Here is a 13,413-nt window from a genome sequence, read left to right on the forward strand (position 1 = left end):
ACTAGATCCTCAATCTACAGGCTGGTCCTAGATCCTCAATCTACAGGCTGGTCCTATATCCTCAAACTACAGGCTGGTCCTAGATCCTCAATCTACAGGCTGGTCCTAGATCCTCAATCTACAGGCTGGTCCTAGATCCTCAATCTACAGGCTGGTCCTAGATCCTCAATCTACAGGCTGGTCCTAGATATGGAGGAACTGTTATAGTTTTGTTTTTTTGACATCTTTACTTACGGTGAGAGTGAAAGAAATATAGGGAAGTGTTTGTGTGTTTTGTTACGGCTAGGAGTGGGTGGTGGGAGGTTAAGAAAACAGCTAATCAAACTTGTGACACCATTAAAATGGAAGTATACGCCCTATCGGATTATACAAGAGGCTATGGTATTGACCATGAATTCAGTCGTTTGGAACAGCGTGCATTTTCTCCCCAATACTGGCTTACTTTTCCAATCAATTAAGCCAACAGGGTAAATAAAGTATTTCTTAAATTCTCCGGTTTTGGTGCTTTCCAAGTCCAACTCTCATAAAACTCAAACTTTCCAACATGTATGTAGCCTACGACTGAAAGAATTTAATGAAAAAGTATGTTTGCTGCGCTGTAGGGGGCGGGGAGTGTCGAGTGTAGGGGGAGGGGAGGGGAGTGTCTAGCTACAGTTGGTATATATATATTCAGTCTCTGTGGGGAGCGGGCTTGGCTACTAACTCTGTACTAGACAATTCAATTATATGGATAACTATGTATAAAAGTTTCAGAAACAATGCAAAATTGGACTGCAGGTGAGTCAATTGCTGCAGTTAGACTATAACGAGGCACATGTGGCATGCATTTTGTAACTGTCGATATAGCTTTCACTGTTTTTTCCAAATATTCAAAAATGCATATTTTAATTAAATTTGATCCAAGCAGTATGATACATGAATAGATGTTTTTATGTGGTTATTGTTGCTGTTGAAAGTCTATTCTCATTGGTTGTGATGATCATTTCCAGAAACATTAAACGACAGCCAGAGCTTTGGAAGTTTTGGCAAATCTTGGGAAAAAATAACACATCATTATGATTGTTGTTCACAACCATTTGGGAAGCCTAATCTCAGCTTTTATCAGGTAAACAACAAACAACTCAATTCACGCAGTGAGTGAGTGAGTGAGTGTGTGTGTGTGTGTGTGTGTGTGTGTGTGTGTGTGTGTGAGTGTGTGTGTGTGTGTGTGTGTGTGTGTGTGTGTGTGTGTGTGTGTGTGTGTGTGTGTGTGTGTGTGAGAGTGTGTGTGTGCGTGTGCGTGACCTTTATTTTCAATCGCTGTCGGCGTGGTGCCAGTTTTTTTTCTTGTTCTTTTTTGGATGTAAACAACTTCAGAGTTTTGCAACTTCCTCTTCAACTCAACTTCCTCTTCAACTCAACTTCCTCTTCAACTCAACTTCCTCTTCAACTCTGCATCGAATTCTAGAATAGGTCCCAGTGTTGATGAACTTCTACCATATTTATTTTTGCTTGCAGACAATCAGAAGACCGCTGAAGAAATGTAAAATGTTATTTAAGAATTTTCTTAAGGTAAATGTAATACAATTTACAAAATTAAAGGAAAAGCAGCCAACAAGTGCTCAGCATATGCCTAACAAAATGATTGATTGAATGCTTTGTTTTGTTGAATTAATCATGAGTATTTTCTGTGTAGGGACCCTCTCGGATTTCCACCGTAGAAACAAGCCAGTCTCCATCTCTGGATGAGTGTAAAGCCATAATCAGAGAACTGGCCACCGAGCTACATCGGATATCAAAGGTAGTCCTGCTTAACATTTGAACAGTTTAACAGGATGAACCGGATTGAACAGGATTAACAGGTTTGAACAGGATTACATGTTCAGAAATAGCAGAGCAGTAGAGATAGAACAGGCCGATACGGTATAACAAACATTTGCAACATCTTGGAACATTTGAATAAATAAATACCAAAAAAATAGGGGACGAATAGGGAAAGAATAAAGAGTTTGCATTGTAAAAGGACACATGAAAATGGCATGTGCTGCAAACAATGCCGTTCAAAACAGACACAGAGAGAGAGAAGGGTCGAGGGGAACACGTAGGTGTTTTCCCTTCAACCTTTCAGTTGTATATGTCTTTTCTATCTCCGTAGTATCAAGATAATTTCACCACCAGCCACGAGGATGGCTACAGCCTGGCAGAGTGTCAACAGTTCATCCTACAATGGGCGGAGGAGTTGAGCATCTTACCAAAGGTACTGTTGAGAACAACCACCAAAAACAGCAAGAGTATTGAATCCATGCAATGCTCCTGTAATGATTGTGTATGAGTGACAAACATCTTCGTTCAAAGATATCCGTGGGGCAAAGCAGGAGCTCACCAAAGCCCCTGTGTTCCTGCTGGGAGGACTATGAGGTAGAGGAGAGAACATCTCCAAAAGAGGCTGGGAGAAGACTGGCAGAAGCTCAGCGCATCGTCTCAGAATGGGCTGCAGGACTGCAATCACGAAAACAGGTGTCACAACTAACAACAAACAATTTTAAACAACCTGTAGGCTTATTAAGAATTTCAACTTTTTAAGGTTAGTAAATTCTCATATATAATTTCTGTGTCTCTGTAGGACTCGGTGTGTCCAGGAGAGGATGTGTGTTCAGTCCTGCAGGATCTGGAGGGACAGTGGAAGAGAGGGAAACTACCCAACATGCTCCCTGTTATGGACTTCATCATCTGGACTGTGTTACAGGAACAACCTCAAGAGGTGTGTCATGATAGTAACCTATTATTCCTTAATTTATGATGTTGGAATATATTTCTGAGTGATTAGTAGGATAATTCATCATTAATCATTGGTCACTTTGTCATACAGGGCTCCATCCCAGAGCTGTGGCTCAAATCCAAGCAGCGGTTCAAACACTCAGGTACCTCTCATTTGAGCTCAGATATCTCTTTCATTTTCAACATGAGCTAAGATATCTCTTTCATTTTCAACATGAGCTAAGATATCTCTTTCATTTTCAACATGAACTAAGATATCTCTTTCATTTTCAACATGAGATAAGTTCTCTTTCATTTTCAACATGAGATAAGTTAACATTAGTATTACACTGACTGTAGGCCTACACAATACTTTCAGTATATAATTTGACCTGCACGAAACCTGTTTTTTTAATCATTCCTCAAACACTTTTTAATCTGCACAAAACCAATTTGATCATTCCTCAAACACTGTCTGTTTGATTAAGCAAATGCCTGCATGAATTGACCATTCTTCAAAATGCTTTCGTTTTGTCCTCAGCCTTCACCACAGTGATTCCTGAACCAGGTAAGCAGTAAGATTAAAAATAAATTAAGTTGAATTCACTTTTATCAAATTACTTTTCGGTTGTAAACTCATCAGGTTTTCAAACATTGTTTTATTTCAGTATGGGACTGGATAAGCAAAGCATCAGGTAAATTAAACTACTAAACCATTATGCTATTTCAACATGACAGTCTTCATTCAGAATTGTTTTTAATATTTTTGTTTCATGCACCAAAAAAAATTGTTATATTACGGAAATCAAAAGTCCCTTTTTTTTTTTTACCTACAGTTGACATCCTCTTGGACCCTGAATCAGCCAATCCAGATTTCATAGTGTCCAACAATCAGAAAAGTGTGAGAGTGGGCAAAATAATAGAGAGTGAACATGATCCTAGAGACGGATACCGTCACTACCGCGCGTCTCACAAGTATGACGGGTGGTGGTGTGCACTGGGAACACAGGGCTTTACCAAGGGTAGGCATTACTGGGAGGTGGGGGTGGACGGGAAGACAGACTGGAGGATAGGGATAGCTAGGGAGTCTGCACCAAGAAAAGGCTTCATTGAACTGAACTCGTCAACAGGTTACTGGACACTTCGGATGCAGGTCAGTGGGCTGAAGGCTCTAACTGTTCCGGCCGTTGATATCAAGATTCCAGAACATCTCACAAAGATTGGGGTCTACCTTGACATTGAGGAGGGGCAGCTCTCCTTTTATGACGTTGTGAGACGCAGCCATATCTACACCTTCAATGACACGTTTTCTGAACAGGTTTATCCAAATGATGTCATCTGTGTACTTACAGATAAAATAGTGCTGTCAGATCCAGTAGTGATGGTGTGCTTTGTGATGACTGATTTGTACTTGTCAGAACGCCAACAGAGAGTGTGGTTGGTAGGAACCACAGCTGCTCAGAAAATTATTGTACAAAGGTGGTTTCCACCTCATCAGTTACCATTGCAGCAATGGCCGCTCACATTTTTAGAATTCTTTATTTAACCTTTATTTAACCAGGTAGCGAGTTCAAACAGGTGCAGTTAATACAGGTAATGAGTGGAGAACAGGGGGGCTTCTTAAAGAAAAACTAACAGGTCTGTGAGAGCCGGAATTCTTACTGGTTGGTAGGTGATCAAATACTTATGTCATGCAATAAAATGCAAATTAATTACTTAAAAATCATACCTCATATCATCATATCATAGCGGCTCAATTGGGACACAACGCCTTTATCAAGTGTAGTAAAGTTGAAATGTATGTAAGGAATTTACAGTTTACTCACCATTTATTTAGGATTACTCCTACATTTGTAAAAAAGTTATTAAGTTAGGTAATCTCACATTTATAAATAATTTACATATTCATTATTCACAAGTTAATTCATAAGGTGTTTAATAAAGGTCCTTTTCGCTCCCGAGCCCGTACGGGAGTTGTAGCGATGAGACAATATAGTAGCTACTAAACAATTGGACACCAGGAAATGGTGGAGAAAACGGGGTAAAATTTAAAAAATATATATTTAAAAAATAAATAAATAAAAATAAAGGTCCTTATAAACATTTAACTAATCATTAGTTTAGTAAAGTCGTTTTGCAGTCCTTAATCTAAAGTGAGGACTATTCATACTGTCTAAATACGTGATGTTTTGACCAGTGTAATATGTAATATGTTGTCACGACTTCTGCCGAAGTCGTTGCCTCTCCTTGTTCGGACGGTGCTCGGCGTTCGACGTCACCGGTCTTCTAGCCATCATTGATCCTTTTTTCATTTTCCATTGGTTTTGTCTTGTCTTCCCACACACCTGTTTTCTATCCCATTCATTACCTGTTGTGTATTTAACCCTCTGTTTCCCCTCATGTCTTTGTCAGAGATTGATTTGTTGTCAGTGTAGTGTGATTGTTTGTATAGGTGCGCGTCGGGTCCTCGTACCCATGTTTTGTTTGTTTGTACATTTATTGTTATGGAGCATACTAGTGGAACTTTATTAAAAGACTCCATATTTACACTCCATTTGACTCTCCTGCGCCTGACTTCCCTGCCACCTATTACACCTATGCGTGACATATGTCATATAAAGATGGAAGTGCCATTGGCAGACACATCACCTGATGCTCCTTAATGTCTCAAAATAGTCTCGATCATATGAATTGATAAAGACTAAACACACAACTCAGGATGTTAAAGGAAATACACTGTATATTGAACATTATATTCACAACTCAGCATGTTAAAGGAAATATGTTGAACATTATATTCACAACTCAGCATGTTAAAGGAAATATGTTGAACATTATATTCACAACTCAGCATGTTAAAGGAAATATGTTGAACATTTCATCCTAACATAGTCACGCTGTTGTAGTAGTGTGTTGAATGAAGTAGCGTTTACTGTCTGAAAATTGGCCACATGCTTAAATGGGGGGACTGTCCACGTAAGGTTTATTCAGTTCTAGACAGTGAAATCAGGTATAAAAATAACCTCAAATAAAATGTAATATTCTATACTGTCAGATTATGTGAAACATTTGATTTAAATTCCAAAATGCTGGAGTGAAGAGACACATTTTAAAAAAGAAATGCATATACAAGTGTACAAAAAATAAGAACACCTTCCTAATATTGAGTTGGACTCTACAAGGTGTTGAAAGCGTTCCACAGGAATGCTGGCCCACCTTAACGCCAATGCTTCCCCACAGTTGTGTCAAGTTGGCTGGATGTTCTTTGGGTGGTGGACCATTCTTCATACGGGAAACAGATAAACCCAGCAGCGTAGCAGTTCTTGACAAAAACTGGTGCGCCTGGCACCTACTACCATACCCCATTCAAAGGCACTTCAATATTTCCTCTTACCCATTCAACCTCTGTCAGTGTGGGTAGAGTCCAGACAGTGTGTGGGTAGAGTCCAGTCAGTGTGGGTAGAGTCCAGTCAGTGTGGGTAGAGTCCAGTCAGTGTGTGGGTAGAGTCCAGTCAGTGTGTGGGTAGAGTCCAGTCAGTGTGGGTAGAGTCCAGTCAGTGTGTGGGTAGAGTCCAGTCAGTGTGTGGGTAGAGTCCAGTCAGTGTGTGGGTAGAGTCCAGTCAGTGTGTGGGTAGAGTCCAGTCAGGGTGTGGGTAGAGTCCACTCAGTGTGTGGGTAGAGTCCAGTCAGGGTGTGGGTAGAGTCCAGTCAGTGTGTGGGTAGAGTCCAGTCAGTGTGGGTAGAGTCCAGTCAGTGTGTGGGTAGAGTCCAGTCAGTGTGGGTAGAGTCCAGTCAGTGTGGGTAGAGTCCAGTCAGTGTGTGGGTAGAGTCCAGTCAGTGTGTGGGTAGAGTCCAGTCAGTGTGGGTAGAGTCCAGTCAGTGTGTGGGTAGAGTCCAGTCAGTGTGGGTAGAGTCCAGTCAGTGTGGGTAGAGTCCAGTCAGTGTGTGGGTAGAGTCCAGTCAGTGTGTGGGTAGAGTCCAGTCAGTGTGTGGGTAGAGTCCAGTCAGTGTGTGGGTAGAGTCCAGTCAGTGAGTGGGTAGAGTCTAGTCAGTGTGTGGGTAGAGTCCAGTCAGTGTGGGTAGAGTCCAGTCAGTGTGGGTAGAGTCCAGTCAGTGTGGGTAGAGTCCAGTCAGTGTGTGGGTAGAGTCCAGTCAGTGTGGGTAGAGTCCAGTCAGTGTGGGTAGAATCCAGTCAGTGTGGGTAGAGTCCAGTCAGTGTGTGGGTAGAGTCTAGTCAGTGTGTGGGTAGAGTCTAGTCAGTGTGGGTAGAGTCCAGTCAGTGTGTGGGTAGAGTCCAGTCAGTGTGTGGGTAGAGTCTAGTCAGTGTGTGGGTAGAGTCCAGTCAGTGTGGGTAGAGTCCAGTCAGTGTGTGGGTAGAGTCTAGTCAGTGTGTGGGTAGAGTCCAGTCAGTGTGGGTAGAGTCCAGTCAGTGTGGGTAGAGTCCAGTCAGTGTGTGGGTAGAGTCCAGTCAGTGTGGGTAGAGTCCAGTCAGTGTGTGGGTAGAGTCCAGTCAGTGTGGGTAGAGTCCAGTCAGTGTGGGTAGAATCCAGTCAGTGTGTGGGTAGAGTCTAGTCAGTGTGGGTAGAGTCCAGTCAGTGTGGGTAGAGTCCAGTCAGTGTGTGGGTAGAGTCCAGTCAGTGTGGGTAGAGTCCAGTCAGTGTGGGTAGAATCCAGTCAGTGTGGGTAGAGTCCAGTCAGTGTGGGTAGAGTCCAGTCAGTGTGTGGGTAGAATCCAGTCAGTGTGGGTAGAGTCCAGTCAGTGTGGGTAGAGTCCAGTCAGTGTGGGTAGAGTCCAGTCAGTGTGGGTAGAGTCCAGTCAGTGTGTGTAGAGTTCAGTCAGTGTGTGTAGAGTTCAGTCAGTGTGGGTAGAGTCCAGTCAGTGTGTGGGTAGAATCCAGTCAGTGTGGGTAGAGTCTAGTCAGTGTGTGTAGAGTTCAGTCAGTGTGGGTAGAATCCAGTCAGTGTGGGTAGAGTCCAGTCAGTGTGTGGGTAGAGTCTAGTCAGTGTGTGTAGAGTTCAGTCAGTGTGGGTAAAGTCTAGTCAGTGTGTGGGTAGAGTCCAGTCAGTGTGGGTAGAGTCCAGTCAGTGTGGGTAGAGTCCAGTCAGTGTGTGGGTAGAGTCTAGTCAGTGTGTGGGTAGAGTCCAGTCAGTGTGGGTAGAGCCCAGTCAGTGTGTGGGTAGAGCCCAGTCAGTGTGTGGGTAGAGTCTAGTCAGTGTGGGTAGAGTCCAGTCAGTGTGGGTAGAGTCCAGTCAGTGTGTGGGTAGAGTCCAGTCAGTGTGGGTAGAGTCCAGTCAGTGTGGGTAGAGTCCAGTCAGTGTGTGGGTAGAGTCCAGTCAGTGTGGGTAGAGTCCAGTCAGTGTTGGTAGAATCCAGTCAGTGTGGGTAGAGTCCAGTCAGTGTGTGGGTAGAGTCAGTCAGTGTGTGGGTAGAGTCCAGTCAGTGTGGGTAGAGTCCAGTCAGTGTGGGTAGAGTCCAGTCAGTGTGTGGGTAGAGTCCAGTCAGTGTGGGTAGAGTCCAGTCAGTGTGGGTAGAATCCAGTGTGGGTAGAGTCCAGTCAGTGTGGGTAGAGTCCAGTCAGTGTGTGGGTAGAGTCCAGTCAGTGTGTGGGTAGAATCCAGTCAGTGTGTGGGTAGAGTCCAGTCAGTGTGGGTAGAGTCCAGTCAGTGTGGGTAGAGTCCAGTCAGTGTGGGTAGAGTCCAGTCAGTGTGGGTAGAGTCCAGTCAGTGTGTGGGTAGAGTCCAGTCAGTGTGGGTAGAGTCCAGTCAGTGTGGGTAGAGTCAGTCAGTGTGGGTAGAGTCCAGTCAGTGTGGGTAGAATCCAGTCAGTGTGGGTAGAGTCCAGTCAGTGTGTGGGTAGAGTCTAGTCAGTGTGTGGGTAGAGTCTAGTCAGTGTGTGTAGAGTTCAGTCAGTGTGGGTAGAGTCTAGTCAGTGTGTGGGTAGAGTCCAGTCAGTGTGGGTAGAGTCCAGTCAGTGTGTGGGTAGAGTCCAGTCAGTGTGTGGGTAGAGTCTAGTCAGTGTGGGTAGAGTCCAGTCAGTGTGGGTAGAGTCCAGTCAGTGTGTGGGTAGAGTCCAGTCAGTGTGGGTAGAGTCCAGTCAGTGTGTGGGTAGAGTCCAGTCAGTGTGGGTAGAGTCCAGTCAGTGTGGGTAGAGTCCAGTCAGTGTGTGGGTAGAGTCTAGTCAGTGTGGGTAGAGTCCAGTCAGTGTGGGTAGAGTCCAGTCAGTGTGTGGGTAGAGTCCAGTCAGTGTGGGTAGAGTCCAGTCAGTGTGGGTAGAATCCAGTCAGTGTGGGTAGAGTCCAGTCAGTGTGGGTAGAGTCCAGTCAGTGTGTGGGTAGAATCCAGTCAGTGTGGGTAGAGTCCAGTCAGTGTGGGTAGAGTCCAGTCAGTGTGTGGGTAGAGTCCAGTCAGTGTGGGTAGAGTCTAGTCAGTGTGTGTAGAGTTCAGTCAGTGTGGGTAGAGTCCAGTCAGTGTGTGGGTAGAATCCAGTCAGTGTGGGTAGAGTCTAGTCAGTGTGTGTAGAGTTCAGTCAGTGTGGGTAGAATCCAGTCAGTGTGGGTAGAGTCCAGTCAGTGTGTGGGTAGAGTCTAGTCAGTGTGTGTAGAGTTCAGTCAGTGTGGGTAAAGTCTAGTCAGTGTGTGGGTAGAGTCCAGTCAGTGTGGTAGAGTCCAGTCAGTGTGTGGGTAGAGTCTAGTCAGTGTGTGGGTAGAGTCCAGTCAGTGTGGGTAGAGCCCAGTCAGTGTGTGGGTAGAGCCCAGTCAGTGTGTGGGTAGAGTCTAGTCAGTGTGGGTAGAGTCCAGTCAGTGTGGGTAGAGTCCAGTCAGTGTGTGGGTAGAGTCCAGTCAGTGTGGGTAGAGTCCAGTCAGTGTGGGTAGAGTCCAGTCAGTGTGTGGGTAGAGTCCAGTCAGTGTGGGTAGAGTCCAGTCAGTGTGGGTAGAATCCAGTCAGTGTGGGTAGAGTCCAGTCAGTGTGTGGGTAGAGTCTAGTCAGTGTGTGGGTAGAGTCCAGTCAGTGTGGGTAGAGTCCAGTCAGTGTGGGTAGAGTCCAGTCAGTGTGTGGGTAGAGTCCAGTCAGTGTGGGTAGAGTCCAGTCAGTGTGGGTAGAATCCAGTCAGTGTGGGTAGAGTCCAGTCAGTGTGGGTAGAGTCCAGTCAGTGTGTGGGTAGAATCCAGTCAGTGTGGGTAGAGTCCAGTCAGTGTGGGTAGAGTCCAGTCAGTGTGGGTAGAGTCCAGTCAGTGTGTGGGTAGAGTCCAGTCAGTGTGGGTAGAATCCAGTCAGTGTGGGTAGAGTCTAGTCAGTGTGTGTAGAGTTCAGTCAGTGTGGGTAGAATCCAGTCAGTGTGGGTAGAGTCCAGTCAGTGTGTGGGTAGAGTCTAGTCAGTGTGTGGGTAGAGTCTAGTCAGTGTGTGTAGAGTTCAGTCAGTGTGGGTAGAGTCTAGTCAGTGTGTGGGTAGAGTCCAGTCAGTGTGGGTAGAGTCCAGTCAGTGTGTGGGTAGAGTATAGTCAGTGTGTGGGTAGAGTCCAGTCAGTGTGGGTAGAGTCCAGTCAGTGTGGGTAGAGTCCAGTCAGTGTGGGTAGAGTCCAGTCAGTGTGTGGGTAGAGTCCAGTCAGTGTGTGGGTAGAGTCCAGTCAGTGTGTGGGTAGAGTCCAGTCAGTGTGGGTAGAGTCCAGTCAGTGTGGGTAGAGTCCAGTCAGTGTGGGTAGAGTCCAGTCAGTGTGGGTAGAGTCCAGTCAGTGTGGGTAGAGTCCAGTCAGTGTGGGTAGAGTCCAGTCAGTGTGGGTAGAGTCCAGTCAGTGTGTGGGTAGAGTCCAGTCAGTGTGGGTAGAGTCCAGTCAGTGTGGGTAGAGTCCAGTCAGTGTGGGTAGAGTCCAGTCAGTGTGTGGGTAGAGTCCAGTCAGTGTGTGGGTAGAGTCCAGTCAGTGTGGGTAGAGTCCAGTCAGTGTGGGTAGAGTCCAGTCAGTGTGTGTAGGTTCAGTCAGTGTGGGTAGAATCCAGTCAGTGTGGGTAGAGTCCAGTCAGTGTGTGGGTAGAGTCTAGTCAGTGTGTGGGTAGAGTCAGTCAGTGTGGGTAGAGTTCAGTCAGTGTGGGTAGAGTCCAGTCAGTGTGTGGGTAGAGTCCAGTCAGTGTGGGTAGAGTCCAGTCAGTGTGTGGGTAGAGTCCAGTCAGTCAGTGTGGGTAGAGTCCAGTCAGTGTGGGTAGAGTCCAGTCAGTGTGGGTAGAGTCCAGTCAGTGTGTGGGTAGAGTCCAGTCAGTGTGGGTAGAGTCCAGTCAGTGTGTGGGTAGAGTCCAGTCAGTGTGGGTAGAGTCCAGTCAGTGTGGGTAGAGTCCAGTCAGTGTGGGTAGAGTCAGTGTGTGGGTAGAGTCCAGTCAGTGTGGGTAGAGTCCAGTCAGTGTGTGGGTAGAGTCCAGTCAGTGTGGGTAGAGTCCAGTCAGTGTCCAGTCAGTGTGGGTAGAGTCCAGTCAGTGTGGGTAGAGTCCAGTCAGTGTGGGTAGAGTCCAGTCAGTGTGGGTAGAGTCCAGTCAGTGTGGGTAGAGTCCAGTCAGTGTGGGTAGAGTCCAGTCAGTGTGGGTAGAGTCCAGTCAGTGTGGGTAGAGTCAGTCAGTGTGGGTAGAGTCAGTCAGTGTGTGGGTAGAGTCCAGTCAGTGTGGGTAGAGTCTAGTCAGTGTGTGTAGAGTTCAGTCAGTGTGGGTAGAATCCAGTCAGTGTGGGTAGAGTCCAGTCAGTGTGTGGGTAGAGTCTAGTCAGTGTGTGGGTAGAGTTCAGTCAGTGTGGGTAGAGTCCAGTCAGTGTGTGGGTAGAGTCCAGTCAGTGTGGTGGGTCAGTGTGGGTAGAGTCAGTCAGTGTGGGTAGAGTCCAGTCAGTGTGGGTAGAGCCCAGTCAGTGGGTAGAGCCCAGTCAGTGTGTGGGTAGAGTCCAGTCAGTGTGGGTAGAGTCCAGTCAGTGTGGGTAGAGTCCAGTCAGTGTGTGGGTAGAGTCCAGTCAGTGTGGGTAGAGTCCAGTCAGTGTGGGTAGAGTCCAGTCAGTGTGTGGGTAGAGTCCAGTCAGTGTGGGTAGAGTCAGTGTGTGGGTAGAGTCCAGTCAGTGTGGGTAGAGTCCAGTCAGTGTGTGGGTAGAGTCTAGTCAGTGTGTGGGTAGAGTCCAGTCAGTGTGGGTAGAGTCCAGTCAGTGTGGGTAGAGTCCAGTCAGTGTGGGTGTCCAGTCAGTGTGGGTAGAGTGGGTAGAGTCCAGTCAGTGTGGGTAGAGTCCAGTCAGTGTGGGTAGAATCCAGTCAGTGTGGGTAGAGTCCAGTCAGTGTGGGTAGAGTCCAGTCAGTGTGGGTAGAGTCCAGTCAGTGTGGGTAGAGTCCAGTCAGTGTGTGGGTAGAGTCCAGTCAGTGTGGGTAGAATCCAGTCAGTGTGGGTAGAGTCTAGTCAGTGTGTGTAGAGTTCAGTCAGTGTGGGTAGAATCCAGTCAGTGTGGGTAGAGTCCAGTCAGTGTGTGGGTAGAGTCTAGTCAGTGTGTGGGTAGAGTCTAGTCAGTGTGTGTAGAGTTCAGTCAGTGTGGGTAGAGTCTAGTCAGTGTGTGTAGAGTCCAGTCAGTGTGGGTAGAGTCCAGTCAGTGTGTGGGTAGAGTCCAGTCAGTGTGTGGGTAGAGTCCAGTCAGTGTGGGTAGAGTCCAGTCAGTGTGGGTAGAGCCCAGTCAGTGTGGGTAGAGTCCAGTCAGTGTGGGTAGAGTCCAGTCAGTGTGGGTAGAGTCCAGTCAGTGTGGGTAGAGCCCAGTCAGTGTGTGGGTAGAGTCCAGTCAGTGTGGGTAGAGTCCAGTCAGTGTGGGTAGAGTCCAGTCAGTGTGTGGGTAGAGTCCAGTCAGTGTGTGGGTAGAGTCCAGTCAGTGTGGGTAGAGTCCAGTCAGTGTGTGGGTAGAGTCCAGTCAGGGTGTGGGTAGAGTCCAGTCAGGGTGTGGGTAGAGTCCAGTCAGGGTGTGGGTAGAGTCCAGTCAGTGTGTGGGTAGAGTCCAGTCAGTGTGTGGGTAGAGTCCAGTCAGTGTGTGGGTAGAGTCCAGTCAGGGTGTGGGTAGAGTCCAGTCAGTGTGTGGGTAGAATCCAGTCAGTGTGGGTAGAGTCCAGTCAGTGTGGGTAGAGTCCAGTCAGTGTGGGTAGAGTCCAGTCAGTGTGTGGGTAGAGTCCAGTCAGTGTGGGTAGAATCCAGTCAGTGTGGGTAGAGTCTAGTCAGTGTGTGTAGAGTTCAGTCAGTGTGGGTAGAATCCAGTCAGTGTGGGTAGAGTCCAGTCAGTGTGTGGGTAGAGTCTAGTCAGTGTGTGGGTAGAGTCTAGTCAGTGTGTGTAGAGTTCAGTCAGTGTGGGTAGAGTCTAGTCAGTGTGTGGGTAGAGTCCAGTCAGTGTGGGTAGAGTCCAGTCAGTGTGTGGGTAGAGTATAGTCAGTGTGTGGGTAGAGTCCAGTCAGTGTGGGTAGAGTCCAGTCAGTGTGGGTAGAGCCCAGTCAGTGTGGGTAGAGTCCAGTCAGTGTGTGGGTAGAGTCCAGTCAGTGTGTGGGTAGAGTCCAGTCAGTGTGTGGGTAGAGTCCAGTCAGTGTGTGGGTAGAGTCCAGTCAGTGTGGGTAGAGTCCAGTCAGTGTGGGTAGAGTCCAGTCAGTGTGTGGGTAGAGTCCAGTCAGTGTGTGGGTAGAGTCAGTCAGTGTGGGTAGA

The 13,413-nt window shown here is 47.0% G+C and overlaps 1 protein-coding gene across 1 annotated transcript in view; it reads left to right on the forward strand.

Annotated features, from left to right (window-relative positions):
• Positions 1–662: 662 nt before the first annotated feature.
• The window catches only part of LOC118366688 (butyrophilin subfamily 1 member A1-like), a 19,695-nt gene continuing 6,944 nt past the window's right edge, over positions 663–13,413 (forward strand). Inside the window, exons 1-11 of the mRNA XM_052492594.1 lie at positions 663–777; positions 990–1,105; positions 1,498–1,551; positions 1,676–1,780; positions 2,135–2,236; positions 2,335–2,496; positions 2,603–2,740; positions 2,849–2,900; positions 3,278–3,304; positions 3,405–3,431; positions 3,573–4,101. Coding sequence (XP_052348554.1) covers positions 759–777; positions 990–1,105; positions 1,498–1,551; positions 1,676–1,780; positions 2,135–2,236; positions 2,335–2,496; positions 2,603–2,740; positions 2,849–2,900; positions 3,278–3,304; positions 3,405–3,431; positions 3,573–4,101 — 1,331 coding nt within the window. The 5' untranslated portion in view covers positions 663–758. The remainder of the gene's footprint in view (positions 778–989; positions 1,106–1,497; positions 1,552–1,675; positions 1,781–2,134; positions 2,237–2,334; positions 2,497–2,602; positions 2,741–2,848; positions 2,901–3,277; positions 3,305–3,404; positions 3,432–3,572; positions 4,102–13,413) is intronic.

This window comes from Oncorhynchus keta, chromosome 34, assembly GCF_023373465.1.
Source record: "Oncorhynchus keta strain PuntledgeMale-10-30-2019 chromosome 34, Oket_V2, whole genome shotgun sequence".
Classification (NCBI taxonomy): Eukaryota; Metazoa; Chordata; class Actinopteri; order Salmoniformes; family Salmonidae; genus Oncorhynchus; species Oncorhynchus keta.